Source organism: Macrobrachium nipponense, chromosome 19, assembly GCF_015104395.2.
Source record: "Macrobrachium nipponense isolate FS-2020 chromosome 19, ASM1510439v2, whole genome shotgun sequence".
Taxonomy (NCBI): domain Eukaryota; kingdom Metazoa; phylum Arthropoda; class Malacostraca; order Decapoda; family Palaemonidae; genus Macrobrachium; species Macrobrachium nipponense.
In genome coordinates, this window is record NC_061088.1 from 57,972,430 (window position 1) to 57,994,007 (window position 21,578).

Below are 21,578 nucleotides of genomic sequence, written 5' to 3' on the forward strand. Positions count from 1 at the left end.
CCTCCTCCGGCGTTAACGATTCACACAGACGCCTCCCTCTCCGGTTGGGGAGGATACTCACAGTTCAAGCAAGTTCAGGGGACTTGGTCCGCTCAGTTCCGCCAGCTCCACATAAATGTGCTGGAAGCAATGGCAGTGTTTCTTACCCTAAAGAAGCTACTTCCCCCAAAGAAGTCTCATCTAAGACTAGTTTTGGACAGTGCAGTAGTAGTACACTGCATCAACAGGGGAGGATCCAAATCCAAACACGTGAATCATGTCATGATAGCCATTTTCGCTCTAGCAAACAAGCACAAATGGCATCTTTCTGCCACCCACTTGGCAGGGGTAAGGAATGTTATAGCGGACGCATTGTCCCGGTCAGTCCCTCTGGAGTCAGAATGGTCTCTAGACATCAAGTCGTTCCAGTGGATACGCCGGAGAGTGCCAGGTCTCCAAGCAGATCTATTTGCGTCACAAGCGAACCACAAGCTTCCTTGCTATGTGGCCCCCAACCTGGACCCTCTGGCTTATGCCACGGACGCTTTGTCGATAGATTGGAATCATTGGAAAAGAATCTATATCTTTCCTCCAGTGAATCTTCTTTTGAAAGTTCTGAGCAAGCTGAGGACTTTCAAAGGTCAAGTAGCCCTGATTGCTCCAGACTGGCCAAAGAGCAACTGGTACCCCCTGCTTCTGGAGTTGGGTCTCCGACCTCAACGGATTCCCAACCCCAAGCTATCGCAACCAGTACAAATGAGGACTGTGTTCGCTTCCTCAGGAATTCTCCAGACCCTAACTTTATGGACTTCATGAAGTTTGCGGCTAAAAAAGATGCTAACATTGATCCCCAGAACATCCTTTTCTGGGCTCAGCTCGTGTCGCTGCGCGAAATATCCTTTAATCTATTATTTCTAGGGTAAATGTACTAATACATACCAGAGAATAAATAAATAAAGAAAAAGGTCAGTACAACTGACTCGCTCACCCTCCAAGAGGGTGTCGGTATGAACACTATGGCGAGTGAGACCACTACCACGAGCCGAATGCCAATAGAAATCTCCCACTACAAAATCCCCACAAGAGGAGAGCCGACCCCCAGAGTGGGCAGCAACTACTACTACTCCATCCCATGCTGCCGACTGCTGCGCCTCTGGTGGCCATCCTTTTAAGTTAGCGCACACGATACACACGTGCCCTTTTTTATTCTGTGTTTTTTGTGCCCTTTTCTTTGGATTTATTTATCATGGAGCGTGCAGCCATCGCAGCAGCTAAGTTAAGTACTCAGTGTTTATGGCTAATTGGTTTTTTCCGGCCCTGAGCCCGTATTTGCCGTTTTTTAGGTATAAATACGAACTCTAGGTCGGAAGCATGGCAGCATGGTTCTGCCTCGTGGTGGGTTCGTTCTTGGTCTCCCATACCCAGAACATCCCCTTACTTTAGTACGCTCTATTTTATTCATCCGATTTGTTTTAGGGTACAGTCTACACGGTTTTATCATGCATGCATGTTTTACCTTATGTAGGCTCCTTCTATCCCCAAGGGGGGGGAACCCTAGTCCCACGGCTCTTAGTATCGGCCCCGGCTAGCTTTGAGTGGTAGACTTTCCTTCGGGTTAGTCGTACACTCCTGGATTTTTTCTCCTACTATTTTGTTTTCTTTCTTTATGTTTATTCATTTTAATTATATTATATTATATTATATTATGTTTAGGTTAGTGTAGGCGTCTGGCTTCATTTAGCCTAGGTTATGGCCCATAGGGCCTATATGCTACCGCTCTTCAGTTCGGTTGCTTCCCGATAGCATCTCTCTGATCAGCCGGTTGTGTTTTCTAGGCCTTATTGTTTCATTATTTTGTACTTACCGCCCCGTGGTCACTACGTGATCACGGAGCAGCCAGACGCCTGTCCAGTCATCTTCCCCCTCCCGTCTTCCATGAGTCGGGGGTGGGTTGGTCGAAGCCAGGCTCGCTCCGCATACGCCGAGCCTGCCTCCCTCTCCCCCCCAGGCGGAGGGAGTAGAGGGACGGGACAGACCCAGACTGGACCCGACCTCTCCAGCTTCTCGGTTCGGCCGGATGGTAAGGTGGGGGGACTGGCCTTTCCCCCCTCCGTCGCTACCCCGTCGCTCCGTTGCTAGCCCGAGTCTGTATGTCCTCTCGCCCTTTCCCACCTTACTGGGGCTCCTCTACTACCGGAGCCCTGGCATCCAGCGGAAAGGTGCTAGTCCACCCAGCAGGGTGGACCGGGACATACTTATTTATAGGTTTAAGATCTGTTATGTTAAACTAGTAAGTTTATCTTAAGCTACCTTAAACCATCCCCCCTCCCTTACCTGTCTCACCGGATCTCTCCGGGGTTATAGCCTATTCAGGCGTTAAGGGAGGGGTTATGCCAAAATTTTTTCCGAGCTCCGGCATGCAACGGAGTTCTTCTGTCCTTTAGCCTGTAAGTGATAGCCCTTAAGATACTCATGTGTCTTTTCACTTACAGACCACCAACTGTGAGCATCCGGGATGCGCCGCCACACTTCAAGACCCATGTGGACATGAAGTTTGCCGGTCCCATGCTCCATGCGCGACTCTGCACGGGGACATCCAGGTCTGGTATCACGAGACATGCACCATCTGTTATGATCTGGTGAGCCAGCTCTTAGACGGGGTAAGTATTCCAACTCCATTAACTGGTCCTCTTTTTGTTATAGTTCTTAAGTTTTTTTACTTTAATTCTTCCAAACTTAAGATCAAATTCATGGGGTTTTGCAGCCCCTATAATTTTAAGTTAAGCTTTTAATTTAGTTTTAGTTTTAAGTTTAACCTTAAAATCTAATCGATACCCTCTCTTCCAGGCTCCGGCTGTGAGGGATACCGCACTGGCAACCCTGCGGGCCTGGGTCGGCGGTTTTGGGAAGAACGCCGCCAAGGGTATGCCCTACATTCTTGAAAAGAAGTTGGCGGTACTGATCTTTCCCGGAGGTAAGGCAACAGGCTACGTCGACCCAGCAGAGGCGGCCCCGACTATCGCTTTCATTCAGCAACAGCTGGCTGCCTCGTTGACGGATCAAGGCCAGGACATCTCCTCAGAAGTCGCGACGTTGGACATTAATATTGAACCTATGGTAGGTGTAGACGACCTGTTGGTCGAGGTAGGTACGTTGGACGCCCAAGGGATGCCCTTGGGTGCCACTGGATCTTCTACCCCTGCAACCTCTCCATCCTTCCAAGGCTTTACAGGTACAGAATTATATACTTCTCCTGACGCTTCTGTTAGACCCAAGGTCAAAGGTCAAGCAGTAAAAACCTTGACGAAGACGTCGTCGTCGTCTAAAAAGACGGCGTCGGCGTCATCTTCTTCTCGTAAGTCTCCGGCTAGAAATCCCGGAGCAGAGAGATCTAAAACCTCTGGGTCCGGCTCTAAGTCCTCTAGGAGTAGATCCTCCAGGGAGAGATCACACACTCCAGCGGAGTCGACAGTTCCACTACCTTTGGTTCCGGTTCAGAGCCACCCTTCCACCTCCGCAGCAGCTCCGGCTTTGGATTCCAACGCTGGTCTGTTGCAACAAGTGGGCGATTTGGTGGGTTCTCTGAAAACCAGCATGGAACAAATGATCTCCCGGTTGTCTGATAGGATCATCTCTCAGGACAACATTATAGCCGGACTGAGCCAAGCTCCACTAGCCTCTCCCCCACCTTTCAGCACAGGGGGAGCCCAATTACCTCCGTATGACTCTCTTCCTCCGTTCTCAATGAACAATCCTTGGAGAGTAGCGTCATACGCCCCCTTCCAAGACGGGCTTATCTCTATCCCGGAATGTGGAACTCGGAGGATTGAAGACTTCGAGTTCTACCCGGAAGACCTTCAGCCTCCGTTCATCGGCTACGCCAGGCTCACCGCCTCGGCCATGACTCGGGACGATAAGGTACCGAAAGAGACAGTCCTCTATTCACGAGACCAGGCTCAGAGAGAATGGCTCAGGTGTCTAGAGGACATGGATTGTTCCAATACAAAGATTCAACCATTCAAGAGTCCTTTTACGATCTTTACAATGGAAGAGAGTACCCCGCTCCCTTTCTTGACGAAGATCGCTACAACCACCATTCCAGCAGCCCAGAAGGGGGATTCGATGCCTCAGCTGAAAGAAGCAGACCCTACGTCTCCTTTACTTCCCTCAGCCGGTGAGTTGTGGGAAGATTTGCCCAACACCTTTTCAGCAGGCAAACTCAAACCAGACTGTGCTATGGAGCAGTTTGGTGAGAAGCTACCTAGGCTTCCAGATAGCCTTATTCAGGCAGAATTCGATGCCAAATCGAGATTAGCCAGGTCCATTAATACCATGGCCATGACCGAGGTGGCTACCATTGCCTATGGCTCGGAGCCACTCTTTAAGCTTCTTACCAAGTCTCTGACTCAAACGGTGCAGTCGGATATGTTTGAGTTCGCCACGGCTAGGACGAACTGTAGGAAACATGTCCTCCAAGAAGCAACAATTCGGCACGAGCCGAATAAGTTGCTTACATCAAGCATCTGGGGAGCAGACCTCTTCCCAGAGGCGATGGTGAAGGAGGTCCAGGCAGAGGCTACGAGATTGAACCAAAGCCTTAAAGACCGTTGGGGTCTTACGGCCAGGAGACGCCAGGATCAAGGGATTAAGGGTAAGGCTCAAAGGAAACCCAGACGTTTCCAGCCCTACCAGAAGAAACAGCCATGCTTCACTCAGCAGGTTCCAGCTGTCCTGTTGGTGCAAGCAGCCCAACCTTCTACCTCCAAGGCTCAGTCGCAGCCAATCTATGTTATCTCCCCTCAGCCTCAACCCTCCACCTCTTACGCTCTCTCTCCAGCCTACAATCAGGTCTTCGAGGGACAGGCTTCCCAGAAGTATGACTGCTCGGGTAAGGGAGGCAGAGGTAAGCGATCCTTTCGTGGGAGAGGATCAGGAGGGCCCTTTAATAGAGGAAAGCATTTCAGGGGAGGCCGAGGAGGCTACCAAAACCAATGAGGATTTTCAGGTAGGAGGGAGGCTGTTTCACTTCCGCCACCGGTGGAACTTCAGCAAGTGGGCGCAGAGCATTGTGTCAAAAGGCCTGGGTTGGAGCTGGATAGCGAACCCACCCCCATCCAGACCTTTCCGCCAACTTCCATCCAAAGAATTGACGGAGTATGCGGAGGACCTCCTTCAGAAAGGAGCTATAGCGAGAGTCAACAGGTTAAAATTTCAAGGTCGCTTATTCAGCGTGCCAAAGAAAGGCTCACAAAAAAGAAGGGTAATCTTAGACTTGTCCCGCTTAAACTTAGCCATTCGCTGCGACAAGTTCAAGATGCTCACGATCTCGCAGGTGCAGACCTTACTTCCCCGTGGGGCCGTCACCACCTCTATCGATCTTACAGACGCTTACTATCATATCCCTATTGCAAGACACTTCCGTCCGTATCTGGGCTTCAAGATAGGAGACCAGACATTCTCCTTCAAGGTAGTTCCTTTCGGGCTCAACGTAGCACCGGGTGTTCACTGAATTTGGCGGAAGTAGTAGTTCAACAACTAAGATCGCAAGGGGTTATGGTAGTAGCGTATCTCGACGATTGGTTGATCTGGGCTCCAACAGTCGAGGAATGCCACAGAGCAACACTGAAAGTGATTCAGTTCCTGGAATATCTAGGCTTCAAGATAAACAGGACTCACTCCAGAGTCAAACTTTCAGTGGCTGGGCATTCAATGGAATCTATCCTCCCATACTCTGTCGATTCCATCGGCCAAGAGGAAAGAAATAGCGAAGTCAGTCAAGCAATTTCTGAGTCACAAACTTGCGTCAAGAAGAACTCAGGAAAGGATCCTGGGTTCACTCCAGTTTGCGTCAGTGACAAACATCTTGATGAAAGCCAAACTGAAAGACCTAACCAGAATCTGGCGCTCACGAGCAAATGTCAGGTCCAGGGACAAATTATCCTCAGTCCCTCAGATTCTACGGAATCGCCTCCGCCCATGGGCGAAAGTCAAGAACTTATCGATATCAGTGCCCCTTCAGTTTCCTCCTCCGGGGATTACCATCCACACAGACGCTTCATTAAGCGGTTGGGGAGGATATTCCCAGTTCAAGAAAGTTCAGGGAACTTGGTCACCTCAGTTCCGTCAGTTCCATATAAACGTACTGGAAGCAATGGCAGTGCTCTTGACTCTAAAAAGGTTACGTCCGCCAAAGTACTCCCACATAAAGCTAGTCTTGGACAGCGCAGTGGTAGTACATTGTATAAACAGAGGAGGCTCCAAATCACGTCATCTAAATCATGTCATGGTAGCCATCTTCTCCCTGGCGGACAAGTTCAGTTGGCACCTCTCCTCCACCCATATAGCTGGAGTGAGAAACGTCATAGCAGATGCTCTATCCCGATCAGTACCTCTAGAGTCGGAATGGTCACTGGACAACAGTTCGTTCCAATGGATTCTTCAGAGAGTTCCAGGTCTACAAGTGGATCTCTTCGCATCCCAAGCGAACCACAAACTCCCATGTTATGTGGCCCCCAACCTGGACCCTCTGGCCTATGCCACGGACGCCCTGGCCCTAGACTGGAACAACTGGGAGAAGATTTATGTCTTTCCTCCAGTGAATCTTCTCATGAAGGTACTGAACAAACTCAGGACATTCAAGGGTCAAGTGGCTCTAGTAGCCCCAGACTGGCCGAAGAGCAATTGGTACCCTCTAATTCTGGAACTGGGTCTTCGCCCTCTTCGGATTCCCAGTCCCAGGCTCTCCCAGTCAGTACAAACGAAGACTGTGTTCGCTTCCTCAGGGATTCTCAAAACCCTAAATTTATGGATTTCATGAAGTTTGCAGCGAAAAGGGATGCGAATATTGACCCTCAAAATATTCTCTTCCTGGAATCCGATAAAAGGGATTCAACTTTGAGACAGTATGATGCTGCTGTCAAAAAGTTAGCAACCTTCCTGAGAGAATCAGATATTAGAATCATGACAATCAATTCAGCTATATCCTTTTTCAGGTCTTTATTTGAAAAGGCTTAGCAGCTAGCACCATTACGACAAACAAGTCAGCCTTGAAAAAGATTTTTTCAATTTGGTTTCAACATAGACTTGACAGACTCCTACTTCTCGTCTATTCCCAAGGCGTGTGCTAGACTTAGACCTTCTGTAAGGCCTACGTCAGTATCATGGTTCTTAAATGATGTTCTAAAGCTGGCTTCAGAAACTGATAATGACACATGTTCTTTTATAATGCTCTTAAGAAAAACTCTATTTTTATTAAGCTTGGCCTCAGGAGCTAGAATTTCAGAACTGTCGGCATTATCCAGGGATCCGGATCATATTCAGTTCCTTCCCACAGGGGAAGTGCTACTTTCTCCGGAACGTAGTTTTATAGCTAAGAATGAAGATCCTTTGATGAGGTGGGAACCATGGAAGGTACTACCCCTTCCACAAGATATATCTCTTTGCCCAGTATCGACCTTACGAGCCTTTCTGTCTAGGACCTCCTCATCCTCATCGGGTCCTCTCTTTAAGAGAGAAAAAGGTGGTACTTTATCTATTAAAGGCATCAGGCAGCAAATCCTGTACTTTATTAAACAAGCCAATCCTGACTCTTTTCCAAAAGCACATGATGTCAGGGCAGTAGCCACCTCAATTAACTATTTCCAACACATGAACTTCGATGAGTTGAAAAAATATACTGGATGGAAATCGCCGACAGTATTTAAACGTCATTACTTAAAGTCCTTGGAAGCTCTGAAATTTTCAGCAGTGGCGGCGGGTAACATAGTTTCCCCCGACTCTGCCTAATCTTTAGTAGAAGATCCAGTCCTCCTTTCTACCTGTCTCACCCAACAGTTCGTCTATTCCTGCCTTGTTCATCTACGGTTACCTTGTGTCTTAGCTGCTTTTATGATGATATGGTGGGTGTCCCTTATTTTTTTGCTAGGGACACTCACAATCGATTGTATATATTGATCTCTTGGATGTGATCCCCTTATTTTTATGCTAGGGGATACATCTTATTTGTAATGGTTACGGGTTTTGTATATTAAGTTATATACATTCCTTTATATATTATTATTATTGAAGTTTGTTCTGATTCAATTTATTGTCTTAATTGCTCTACAGTTCTTGATACATATCAATACACAGATACTATTTCTGATCATATATGCCATGATTACCCCTGTATATATGTAAATTACCTTAAGTTAAGAAATATTATTAGCATTAAGTCTAATTTAAGCAATATTTCTATTTTTGTATCATTGTGTATATGTATCTTTATTAGCAATTATATTCTTTTATTTTATTTTATCTTTTATTTGAGACCTCTTGAATTAAATTTACAATCTTGTGCTATTTCTCTGGTACGATTTCGCGCAGCAACACGAGCTGAGCCCAGAAAAGGGATTTTGACGTAAGGAAAAATCTATTTCTGGGCGATTGGCTCGTGTCGCCAGCGAAATCCCACCCTACCCATCCCATCGCTCAAGATTGTCTGCTAACTTCAGGATGGCCACCAGAGGCGCAGCAGTCGGCAGCATGGGATGGAGTAGTAGTAGTTGCTGCCCACTCTGGGGGTCGGCTCTCCTCTTGTGGGGATTTTGTAGTGGGAGATTTCTATTGGCATTCGGCTCGTGGTAGTGGTCTCACTCGCCATAGTGTTCATACCGACACCCTCTTGGAGGGTGAGCGAGTCAGTTGTACTGACCTTTTTCTTTATTTATTTATTCTCTGGTATGTGTTAGTACATTTACCCTAGAAATAATAGATTAAAGGATTATTTCGCTGGCGACACGAGCCAATCGCCCAGAAATAGATTTTCCTTACGTCAAAATCCCTTTTTCTAGAATCAGATAAAAGGGAATCAACTATTAAACAATATGACTCTGCTGTCAAAAAGTTGGCATCTTTCCTGAAGGAAACGGACACTACAACCATGACTATTAACTTAGCCATATCTTTTTTCAGATCTCTTTTTGAAAAAGGCTTAGCAGCTAGTACGATTACCACTAATAAATCAGCTTTGAAGAAAATCTTTCAGTTGGGTTTTCAAATAAACTTAACAGAATCCTACTTTACGTCTATTCCCAAAGCCTGTGCTAGACTTAGACCTTCTCAAAGGCCTACTTCAGTTTCATGGTTCTTAAATGACGTCCTCAAACTAGCCTCGGATACTGACAACTCGTCTTGCACATTTATAATGCTACTTAGGAAGACGTTATTCTTATTGAGTCTGGCCTCAGGGGCCAGAATTTCAGAACTGTCGGCTCTATCCAGAGATACGGGTCATGTAGAATTTCTCCCCTCAGGAGAAGCCCTGCTGTCTCCGGATCACAGTTTTTTAGCAAAAAATGAGGATCCTCTTGCAAGGTGGGCCCCTTGGAAAGTCATTCCTCTTCCACAAGATCCCTCCCTTTGCCCAGTATTGACCTTAAGAGCCTTTCTATCTCAGACATCCTCTAGATCCTCAGGTCCTCTTTTTATGAGGGAAAAAGGTGGCACCTTATCAGTTAAAGGAATCAGGCAGCAGATCCTTTACATCATTAAACAAGCCAACCCTGAATCATTCCCAAAAGCACATGATATCAGGGCAGTAGCTACTTCAATTAATTATTTCCAACATATGAATTTTGAGGATCTTAAGAAATATACTGGATGGAAATCACCGACAGTCTTCGAACGTCATTACCTGAAGTCCTTGGAATCATTAAAATTTTCAGCAGTAGCAGCGGGAAACATAGTTTCCCCTGACTCTGCACAGTAGTTGTAGTATAAAGATCCAGGTCTCCTTTCTACCTACCTTGTCCAACATGCCTCACCCTACTGCTATGCTCTACGTGGTCCTCTATCCTTAGCCGCTAGGTTCAGCTTGGTGGACTGCCCCTTATTTTTTCGCTAGGGGCACCCACAGATTGTACAATTAAATGTGCTTCAGTGTTTCTACCCTTATTTTTATGCTAGGGTAGAACACAATGGATTTGTATATTTTGTAAATATCCCATTAATTTTAGTGAATCTCTTTAAATGATTGTTTTTTGGTTACCATTATACTAAACTGTGCTTTACATTATTTAATTTAAGCTAGTTTTAAGTAACCTTATATTATTATCATGTAACTAATTTTTTTATTCACTTATATTATATTCTAATCTTATTTTATTTCTTGTTTCATTTGAACCTTCATTGTCATCTTGTCTGTTTCTCTGGTACTATTTCACAGGCCGACACGAACTGAGCCCAGAAAAGGGATTTTGACGAAGGAAAAATCTATTTCTGGGTGATTGGTTTGTGTCGCCCTGTGAAACCCACCCTGTTCTTGCATTCCCACCCTGCAGGCCAAGATGGACATCTTTGCAAAGGATGGCCACTAGAGGCGCTGCACTCCGCTTGGCGTCGGTATTAGTAGTAGTAGCGGGCGCATCACCCTTTGGGATCAGCTCTCTCAGGTGGGGATTTTGAGGTGGAATGTCTAAATGGCAAGTAATTCGTGGTAGTGGTCTCACTCGCCCCTGTTACCATACCGACACTTCTTTTATAGAGTGAGCGAGTCAGTTTTACTGACATTTTCTGGATTTTATTTTTTCTCTGGTAATTATTAGGTTATTTACCTAGAAATAATGAACTTAAGGATTATTTCACAGGGCGACACAAACCAATCACCCAGAAATAGATTTTTCCTTCGTCAAAATCCCTTTTTTAGGCAGAAAAATAAACTTAAAACCACCTGGCAACATCCTAGATCTAAACATTGGCATCTCTTAGATTACATTATAGTAAGATCTCGTGATCGAAAGGATGTATTACTTACAAGATCAGTGACAGGATCCGAAGACTGCTGGACTGACCACCGTCTGGTTTACTCTTGTATTAGGATGAAGATCTTGACTAAAAAGAGAAACGCGCATGCACTAAAGCGACTGAAGCTTAACATTGATTCACTTAAGAATGACTCTAATAAGCTTGAACTTCAGCTGTGTCTCACTAATAAACTAAAACAGGAATACCCAACCAATATTGTTGATCACTGGAGTAAATTTAAGGAGTCCGTAATCAGAGCATGTAAAGAATCAGTTGGTCTGAAGAAATACGAACATCAAGATTGGTTTGATCAGAATGATGCAGCTATCCAAGATCTTACTCAAGAGGCCAGAAAATATCTATTTGAACATCTGAATGACCCAAAGTCTGTAAAAAAGAAGAAAATACACTGCACAGCAAAAGCTCAGATACAAAATGCCACAAGCGAAATGAAAAACAAGTGGTTGACAGACAAAGCAAATGAGCTCCAATCCTTCTCTGACAGAAATGTCATGAGAAGCCTTTTTAGTGGAATGAAAGCTATATTTGGGCCAAGTTCCCAAGGGCTAGCACCCTTACGTAGTCGAGACGGCACTCGACTCCTTAAAAACAATAATGAAATCCTGTCTCGTTGGAAATAACATTTTAAAGAACTACTTAATAGACCCTGTGATATATGAGGACGTACTACAACAACTCCCTTGCCTCCCATTGGATATGACACTTGCAGTGGTACCAACTCTAGAGGAAGTGGAGTTGGCTATCTTCTTTATGAAGAACAACAAAGCTACAGGACCCGACAACATTCCTGCTGAAACATATAAATATGGAGGACCAACCTTACATCATCAACTTCGCCAACTAACTGAAAAAATCTGGATGCATGATGAAATTATCAACACAATGTATAAGAAAAAAGGGGACCGATCAGTTTGTGGAAATTAGAGGAATTACCCTCCTGTCAGTAGCTGGGAAGGTCTTAGCAAGAATTCTTACAAGACTAACACCTCTAGCTGAGAAGATACTCCCTGAGTCTCAGTGTGGTTTCAGACTGGTACAACTGACATGGTTTTCTCGGCAAGGCAGCTACAAGGAAAATGTTGAGAACAACAAAACCCCTTTACATGGGATTTTGACAGTGTCAAGCATGAGCTGCTCTGGGAGATACTGTGTAGATATGGATGCCAACCAAAATTCATAAAGATCCTGAGGTTACTACATGATAATATGTCGGTGACTGTAATGGCTAATGGTAGGTTTACTGAACCTTTCAAAGTTAAGTCAGGCGTAAAACAGGGTTGTGTCACTGCTCCTACTTTATTTTCCATATTTATAACTGTTGTTTTGCACCTCATTCAAGATTATGCAATTGCCTCTAAGTATCTCCATCAATTACAGAACAGATGGAGGAATATTCAATCTCAAGCGGCTAAAGGCAAGAACTAAAGTAAACTATCGCTGAGCTTCAGTATGCGGATGACAACGCTGTCTGTGCTCAAACTGAAAATGATCTGCAAATTATATTGAATGCATTTGCAGATGCTTACTCTCGTCTTGGGCTTTCCATCAACATCGGAAAAACCCAAGCATTATATCAATCACCCCAACTGAAGCCATAAGAGTTGCACCTACTATAGAAATGAATGGAGAAGCTCTAGAAACTGTAGACCGCTTCCCGTACCTGGGCAGTCATCTATCTTCAAATTCCAATATAGATGACGAAGTTCAATATTGCCTAAGATGTGCTAACTCAGCTTTGGGAAAACTAAGCAAGGAAATTTTTGATGATCATGACTTGCATGTTAACACCAAAATAAGGGTATATCAGGCAATAGTCCTACCTACCCTTCTTTAAGGTTCCAAAACCTGGACAACTTACCGACGCCATGTTAAAGCCCTTGAGAAATTCCATCAGCGGTCCTTGCGAAACATCTTGAGAATAACTTGGGAAGACCGCCACACTAATGTAAGTGTTCTTGAAGAGGCCAACTGCCTCAGTATTGAGGCCATTATAATAAAAAGCCAGTTGAGATGGGTAGGGCATGTTGTCAGAATGGCAGACAGCTGCCTTCCTAAGTTCCTAAGCAGCTCTTTTACTCAGAGCTAAGTGACGGGACTCGAGATGTTGGCAAACCAAGAAAGAGATTCAAATACAGCTTAAAAGACAACTTAAAACTATGTGACACTGACCATAAAATGGGAGACCGATACAGTGGAGCGATCTGCTTGGAGTTCGTGAAAGATGGAATTAAAAATTATGAAGAGAACAGAAAGCAGCATCTGGAGAACCGTAGAGCTGCAAGTGAAGCTCGTCAGGTCCATCCACAGCCTCCACTCCCACCTAACAACACATGCCCCAATTGTGACAGAGTATGTGGCACGAGAATTGGTCTCATTAGCCACATCAGTAACTACATCCCAGAGCATTCATACTTGAATCGAGTGATAGCCATGATGACAAGGGCTCTAAGCAATTCTTGAACTTGAAATTGCTCAATAATGCTTTCTTAGGGTAGATACAAGGGGAAAGCCTATGAGTGAATCAAACCAAATTTAAGGAAACACATCCACTGCTCTAGCCTGAGGCCCATCAAAAGAGTGGTAATCATCTGTTCATCACCATGCTAATAAGTTTACATGAGCGCTTCTAAAATTCCACAGCAACTGCCAAACTTGTGGATGTAACCGCCATTCTGTAGGTAGTATTGTTCTTTCTGAATCTCAAATCACCAAAAACATTGTCCTTCCATAGAATGAATCATCAAACCAATATTATGTTGTTCATTTCACTCAAAGCAGCAAACTTTCCACAGTGACTTTATTTCTGACCAGAGATAAACCTGCTAAGCATCTTTGATGGTTTTCCCACTACCCTGACATCTAGTAAGTTTTACTAGGTGTAGTGTTGGCCATTCTATGTTGTATGAAAGTGTAATGACACTAGTTAAAACTCTTTGTTTTGTGTTGCACAACAAAGGGAAAAAACATAACATGGATGTAGGCGTAAGAATAAAATGGACAACTCTTGGTTACAGAGCCCCTCCTACAGAACCTGGCAACATTGATGGTCCTGGATTACTTACACATTTAATGAACAGTAGTTGTAAGTCATAATCTCTTATGCCTAGACTACATTAATTGAGCCCGATTATCTGATAAAATCCCCAGTGAGGCCATGTTTCCTAATACAGAAATCCCTTACCATTTACGAAGCTTCCTTCAGGGCTAAAATTCTCAGTAGTGAACAACATATTGTGGGGGACGTTCTGCTTGTAATGCATGTAAGCCAGCAAAGACTACTTCTTGTAAGTTAGGTTCTTTTCCTATTCCTAGTAGACTGTTTCAGAGGGTACATATGGATATTCTTGGGAATTTCTATGAATCGAGATATAGTTATACTTGGTATTTTTTGGTTGTTGATGAGCTGACTAGGTTTGTCGAGATTTTTCCGTTAAAAAATAAGTTGCTATTGACTTTTTTCAGGGGTACATCTGTCGGTATGGTGTTCCAGAGGTATTGGAGGTATTTATTATTGATAATGGGAGAGAATTTGTGAATAAGACTTTCGAATGTCTCACAAAATTTATGGGATTAAAAAAAGTTACCATTATTCCATACAGACTAGAAGCTAATTGGTTGTGTGAATGAGCCAATAGGAAGGAAATTGAAGCTCTCAAGAATCACTGTAGGTGGCAATGATGTGAATTGGGAGCAGTATATTGCAAAAGTCTGGAACAGCATAATACCATGGTTAGTGTTACGATAGGGATGTCTCCGGCAGAAGCATTGTTTGGTTATCCACCATTAGGCACATTTGATTTATTGTCTGCCCCCGTTAGTTGTGATGATACGGTTAGGTCATTATTTCTACAGCTAAGGAGAAATATGTGTGCCTTAGCATAAATCTTGAGTTTAACACATAAGAAATGGTTGACTGAAGTAATTTATAGTCAGATAATATTCGAGTTGCTGTCGTGACAAGGTAAAGATAAATGTCATAAATCAGTTGAATTATAAATTAGGGCCTAAGTTTGAGGGTCCGTTTCAGGCTGTGGAAATAAAGTAGGGAAATAGATTTGTTATTCTAGATGAGGATACAGGGCTGTATAGGTTCACCCACATATCTAAGATAAAGAGGACAGTTAAATACATAGTAGGTGGAATCTTTTTCCTAGTTAGTTATTTTTTCCTCCTCTGCTTTTTTTTTCTTTTTACCGAGAATTTTTTTTAAATGTGAGGAAGAATGCACATGGGTTGTTTTTAGGATTTTGTTTAACTTTTTATATTTGGGTAGCTCTAGTTAGTTTTGTTTTCTTGTGTAAGTGTGACGCACTTAGCAGAACTGATGGGTTTTTGGGTAACAATGATTATTTTTTGTTTCGGGGTCTACTTATTTCTGGGTTTCTTTTTTTGTTGTTCTTTTTAGATGCTGAAATTCTGTTTGCTCAAAGCCTTGGGGGGTGGGGGGGGGGGGCTGTCTGGGCCAAAACAAAAGTACCTTCAAGGTCTGGCATAATTATCAAGCAGGGACATTAAAATATGGTTGTCGTCTCAATGAGTAATGCTTAGTATTGAATTTGAAGATATTGGTTCCACTATGACAAAGCTTGAAGTGCCGTTTCAGGATAAAGTGAGAACATTAATGTTTTCGTTAGATGAAATAAATGCTGGACAGTATCTGTTGCATAATTTGCTAACTGAGGTCAAGATTACAGCCGACAGGGTACAGGGCAAGATTTCATATACGTTAATGTGGCTTCCGGACACAACGTCTTCTAATATTGAGGGTTACACCTAAGAGGTTTAAGAGGGGAGCCCAGTTAAATAGTCGGGGCTGTGGCAGTAATAGGGACATTAGTGGGTTTGTCAATTGCAAGTTTAGCTAGGGTTGAACAAGTGGGGGTGGAATTAGCTGTATAAGGGAAAGCATTAACGTCGTTATGGGATAGTAATAATAAGTTACGAGAGGGTTTTAAGAAATTTATGAAATCCTTGAATATGTTGGTTACTGTTGATGATGTTCGGAGTGATTTAGATATAGTAACAGTCATGTTTTATACTTATCAAACTACCCTACTTTGTTAGATGAGATTAAAACTCAAGTTTGTGCAGTGAGAGCAGCTTCTGAGAGGCTTTTTTTCTGGGGACATTTTACCATCGGTGGTGTCAGAATCTACTTTGAAGGACGCAACCTATCTGTACAATTCCCAAAAAATTTTTGCCAGGGAGGATTTGTATTGGTACTAAGGGATTTGAAAAAACTTACCTGATAAGAAGCTAATGTAGAGGTTCCTGTTTGTAAGAAGGCATTTCATAGTTACTTTATTTCGCCTTTTCCCAGTAGTTTTAGGGGTTCGGTGATCAAATGGGATGGGAAATCTCATAATAATTTTTTTTTCTGTGTCAAATTTAAAATTCTTCCCTTTTTCTTTTGTGTTTCTCAGATGTATCGGTGTGAGGTCACAAAATACACAGAAATTGACAGTTAAATATGACATGTATTTTGGGTTTATTTGACTTCTATGATATGGAGATTTAATTAGTAAGCTTAAAAGGCATAACACCTATGGCAGGGGTTGATTTTATCATTTGTTTAATGGTTACTCCATTTACTTCATTTAACCTCATTTCATTCATCCTGCTTGATTTGTGAATAAGGTATACATTTCTAAATATAATGGGTTTGCTATTGCTCCTGCTTTAGTTTAGCTGAGAGAGAGTGAGAGAGAGCGTTGTTTTTTCCAGTGAATAATCTAAGGATATTCCTTTCTTTAGTTATGTGTAGATCTTAACCTTCAAAGGAAGGTAACATATAAAAATTCCTTGCAAAACACCTGAACTACCAATATCAGATGCAAAAAGCATTGTTCTCAGAAAAGTATATAGGTACATCACTTAGAATGATTAACTGCCACTTGCAAGGTCTATGATCCAGAATACAGAGCTAGCAGAGACAACTACACGCTAAGGTTTAAGAAACACACTTTTATCATTTATAAAAGAGGAAAAGGGAGGGGAAATATTACAAACAACAATATTAGAACAATAAATTAATTAATTAGTTATGAATAACAATGGAAAAGATGGTCTGGTAAAATTGATCAGTTGTTAACAGCTCTGCAAAAAACCCACATAGGCACATATGCCATGCAAATACTGATATTCATTAGTCAGTTCAACAAAAGATTGTGCAGTGACTGCACACATCCAAAGGGCACATCTGTGGACATATACAAGTGATGGGGTTATTAGGAAATGAAAGAATAAGGACCTTCATAAGTGTTATGTATGGAAGTTGGAGTAGAAAACCATTTTCTAAACACAACATAATTCATATTAAAAAGTAAAGAAAAAATGCTCTCTGACAAGTTTTAAGTCTTCATACAATGAAATATTTTCTGAAATACGCTATAAAAAATAATCAAAACTACCTGCTCATTTAACAAGATGGAAAGGTAACAAAGCGAGGGACCTTGGAGAGGGGTATAAGATGTTCTATAGTGGAGCAAATAAAGAAGGCAGGAATGGTGTTTGAATAATTCTGTCAAATGAAATGAAGAAGGAAATCTTTGAAGTAAATAGAAGAAATGATAGGATTATCTGGGTCAGGCTGATGATTGAAAATTGCACTGTTAACATCTTTAGTGCACATGCACCCCAGATAGGGTGCTCAGATGAAGAGAAAGATCGCTTCTGGTCGGACTTTGAGGAGGAAATGGAAAAGGTACCAGCAGATGAAAGATGCCCTGTCGGCGAAGATCTGAATGGGCACGTAGGCCAGAATTATCATGTGATCAGCTGTATACATGGTGGGTATGGCTATGATGAAAGAAATGCAGAGGGTGAGAGAATAGTTGATTTTGCTGTGTCCAAGGATATGGTACTGGTGAACACTTTTTTCACCAAGCGGCAAGAACATCTAGTTATGTACAAAAGCAGTGGAAGGTCCAGCCAGATAGATTACTTGATGTATAGGAGGAAAGATTTACGCGAGGTAAAAGATGGTAAGGTCATACAAGGAAACCATGTGAGCATGCAACATCGTTTGGTAGTGCTGGACTTGGTTATGGAAATTGAACAAATAAGGAAGAAAAAAATGCAGGGGCCAAAAAGGATTAAATAGTTTAAGCTGAAAGAGATTGAACTTTGTATGCAGTTTAAAGAAAAAGTTTTAGAGGAACTAACTCATGAAATTGAAGATGTTGATGAATGGTGGAACAGAATGATGGAAATAATACTGAGGGTTGCTGGAGAAATATTGGGTGAGAGTAGTGACAAGATGTTCGAAAATAAGGAAACGTGGTGGTTCAGTGAAAAAGTGAAAGATGCAACAAAGCAAAGGAGAGAAGCAAAGAAAAGGTGGGAGGGGACCCAAATGGAAGAGGACTGGATGGCCTATAAGGAAGCAAAAAAATTAGCAAAGAAAACTGTAGCAATTGCTAAGGATAGAGCATATGATCAGCTTTACAAAGAGCTGGATACCAAGGGCAAGGAAAGATCTTTAAACTAGCACACATGAGAAATAAGAGTACCAAGGATATAACACACATAAGAAAGATTAAGGATAAGGATGGAAATGTACTGAGAAAGGAGAGAGACATAATGAGATGGGAAGAATATTTTGAGGCCTTATTGAATGAAGAAAATGAAAGATTTCTAAGAGGAGATGGACACACAAATTGTGGACCAGTCACAGAAATAACAAAAGCTGAGGTTAGAGTGACACTGGGAAAGATGAAAAATAATAAAGCGGTGGAACTGGATGGCATACCTGCAGAAGCCTGGAAGGCTCTTGATGAGGAAGGAATTGAGATATTGTGGCAGTTAATGAAAAAGATTATGGCAAGTGAGACGATACCCGAAAAGTGTCAAGAAAGTATATTAATCCCAGTATTCAAAGAGAAAGGGGACATTCAGTGTTGTGAAAATTACCGAGGAATAAAGCTCATGTCACATACACTGAAGGTATTTGAAAGAATTATGGATGAAAGATTACGGCAACAAGTTTCCATCGGCAGACAGCAGCTAGGATTCATGAAGGGGCTCAGCACTGTGGATGGTATTTTCACTCTGAGACAAATTATGGAAAAGTACAGAGAGAAGCAAAAGGTCTTGCATATGGCCTTTATAGACCTTGAGAAGGCATATGACAGAGTACCACGTCAGGAAATTTGGAGATGTCTCAGGGAGAGAGGAGTGATGGAGAAGTATATCAGAATGATCAGGGAGATGTATAGAAATGTAAAGACCAGCGTCAGATCTACAGCTGGAAGAACAGAAAATTTCCAAGTTGGAGCCGGGCTACATCAGGGATTTGCTCTAAGCCCACTTCTGTTTAACATTGTCTTGAATGTGTTAACAGAGGATGTCAGGGAGGAGCCACCATAGTGTCTGCTCTATGCAGATGACATAGTCTTGGTCACCGAGAACAGGGAAGAACTGGAGGAGAAGCTTGAAAGATGGAGATATGCCTTGGAGAGTAGAGGTTTAGGAATAAGCAGGAAAAAGACAATATATGACAACCGAATTGGATGGTGACCAGCAAACAACAATCATAGGCAGAGTGCACAAGGCAGTGGTCAGACCAGCAATGACATGTGGTTTGGAAGCAGCACCTCTAAAGAAAACAGAGGGCAGAAAGTTGAACGTAACCGAGATGAGGATGCTTAGGTGGATGAGTGGAGTAACCAAAAAGGACAAGGTTAGAAATGAACATATTAGGGGTACAGTAAAGGTCACTGAAGCATCAAAGAAAGTGCAAGAGGCAAGGTTAAGATGATATGGCCACCTGATGAGAAGAGAAGGGCAACACATGGCAAGAGAAGTGATGGACGTGGAGGTGGATGGAACACGAAGGAGAGGAAGACCTAAGACCAGGTGGAGAGATTGCATTAGAGATATGAGGGAGAAGGGAGTATGGGAGGAAATGACACAGGACAGAGGTAGATGAAAGAGACTCATTAAAAACGGCGACCCCGAATAGGGATAAAGCTGGGAAGAAGAAGAGACCTGCTCATTTAACATAAAATCGCATTTTTTTAAATAATAGCATTTATGAAGTACTCACCTTCCAGTATAAAGACTTACTAAAAACCAGCAGAGATAACTTACTGTTGTATTGATGATACCAGCTCCATGTGTCCGAATAGAGTTGGCTATATGCTTTATAGTGACTGTATTAACATGCTTGTTGTTACTTGCGGCTTCAACAAAGAACTGTTGATTGAGATTGTAAAGATAGTGCTGAACAAAGATGTGAATATTGCGCATTATTTCCAGTACATCAACACCCTGTAAGAAAAGAAATCAACAAAATGCAATTAACTATTAATAACTACAAAAAATATTATATTTTCCTTATTAAGTTAATATATCATTAAAGGCCTTTTAACCCACTGAAAATAGTTGGGATAAAACATACTGTATACTTGGCTCTGGCTGACCACTTATGAGCTTTAAAAATATCTTTCTTTATTGCTTGCTCTGAATTCACTTTTCATATGCTGGTTTTGGTCTTAACTGATACCTTGGATGACTAAAATTTACTGTAGTATCAGTATACATGAGCAAAAAAATCACACATTTAGAAGGATAGACTGAAGTTAGCCAAGAACTGAAATGTATTTTTCTAATCTTTTTAAAACATAATAGAACCTAATAAATAATCAAACGGCTCAGAATGTATCTGACCAACAATTTTACAGCTTGAAAAGCTACTCTGTCCATGACGCCATCCACCCATGTTGGTTGACATGGACAAGAATTACGCAATCAATTGTAAGATGGAGGTGAAGAAACAACACTTCTCTATTTTAGGTTCAGTTAAAGACTCTGATTACCTAACCACTCTAGAGTCATTATATATTAAATGTCGTTCACGCATTGAATAGTGTTGTTTCATCTTCTCCGCTTTATCTGGCATAGTTTTTTTAACTTCTTGCCCAGGTCTAGTCATTCTACCTCTTTCCTTCTCAGCTAATGTTTGGTTGTGCCTTGGTATTTGTTTCTGATTTGTATTTTTTACTTTTTGGTTTTACTTGTCATAAACTTTTAATCCTTTCTGTAAATTTTAAGCTAATTTTAGTCTTGTATTAATCTTTACTTGTTGTAATAAGAATCCTACTTTTATTCAGGGTTAATATGTATGTTTTATACATCAACAGACTGAAGATGCACATTGTATATGTGCAACGTCTCTGCAGTTAATAAATGTTCTTCCTTTTGATGTGGTTGTCTGCGGTTTCTGAATGGATGGATGGATGTAAGTATGTATGTATGTATGTATGTATGTGAGTGTATGTGTATATATATATATATATAACACACACAGATATTATATATATAGATATATATCTATATATATATATGTATATATATATATACATATATATCACACATATCCACAGGTGAAAAATAAGAGACAGGGTGTAGGTCCTGACCGGTTTCGGCTTTATTTTCAAGCCATTGACAAAGGACTGATACATAGTATTAGAATTCACGAGTATATATACTACAAAGACAGTACTGACGAACATACACACAACAGTTTGAGACTGCAGATCCACCCACAGGCAGGTGTCAAGGTAGGAGTGGCTTTCAAAAATCATTAGGCTAAAATTTACAATAAATTCTCAAGGGATACTACCGCTTAGGGTACAAGTCCACACCTGACAGGTGTCAGGGAGGCGGGGTTGAACATCTCATTACCACTACTGCCCTTTACTGTGTTTACAAATATAATAATCCTATTTTTCATATATCTCTACAGCCAACCTTAAAATTTAAACAGTTTACAAATTTCTTTTGATATTAAAGGA

At 42.1% G+C, this 21,578-nt stretch overlaps 1 protein-coding gene across 3 annotated transcripts in view; it reads right to left on the reverse strand.

Moving 5' to 3' along the window:
• The window catches only part of LOC135217351 (WASH complex subunit 4-like), a 953,363-nt gene that overhangs the window by 199,857 nt on the left and 731,928 nt on the right, over positions 1-21,578 (reverse strand). For all 3 annotated transcript variants that reach the window (XM_064253202.1, XM_064253195.1, XM_064253186.1), the window contains one exon: positions 19,873-20,052. In XM_064253202.1, coding sequence (XP_064109272.1) covers positions 19,873-20,052 — 180 coding nt within the window. The remainder of the gene's footprint in view (positions 1-19,872; positions 20,053-21,578) is intronic.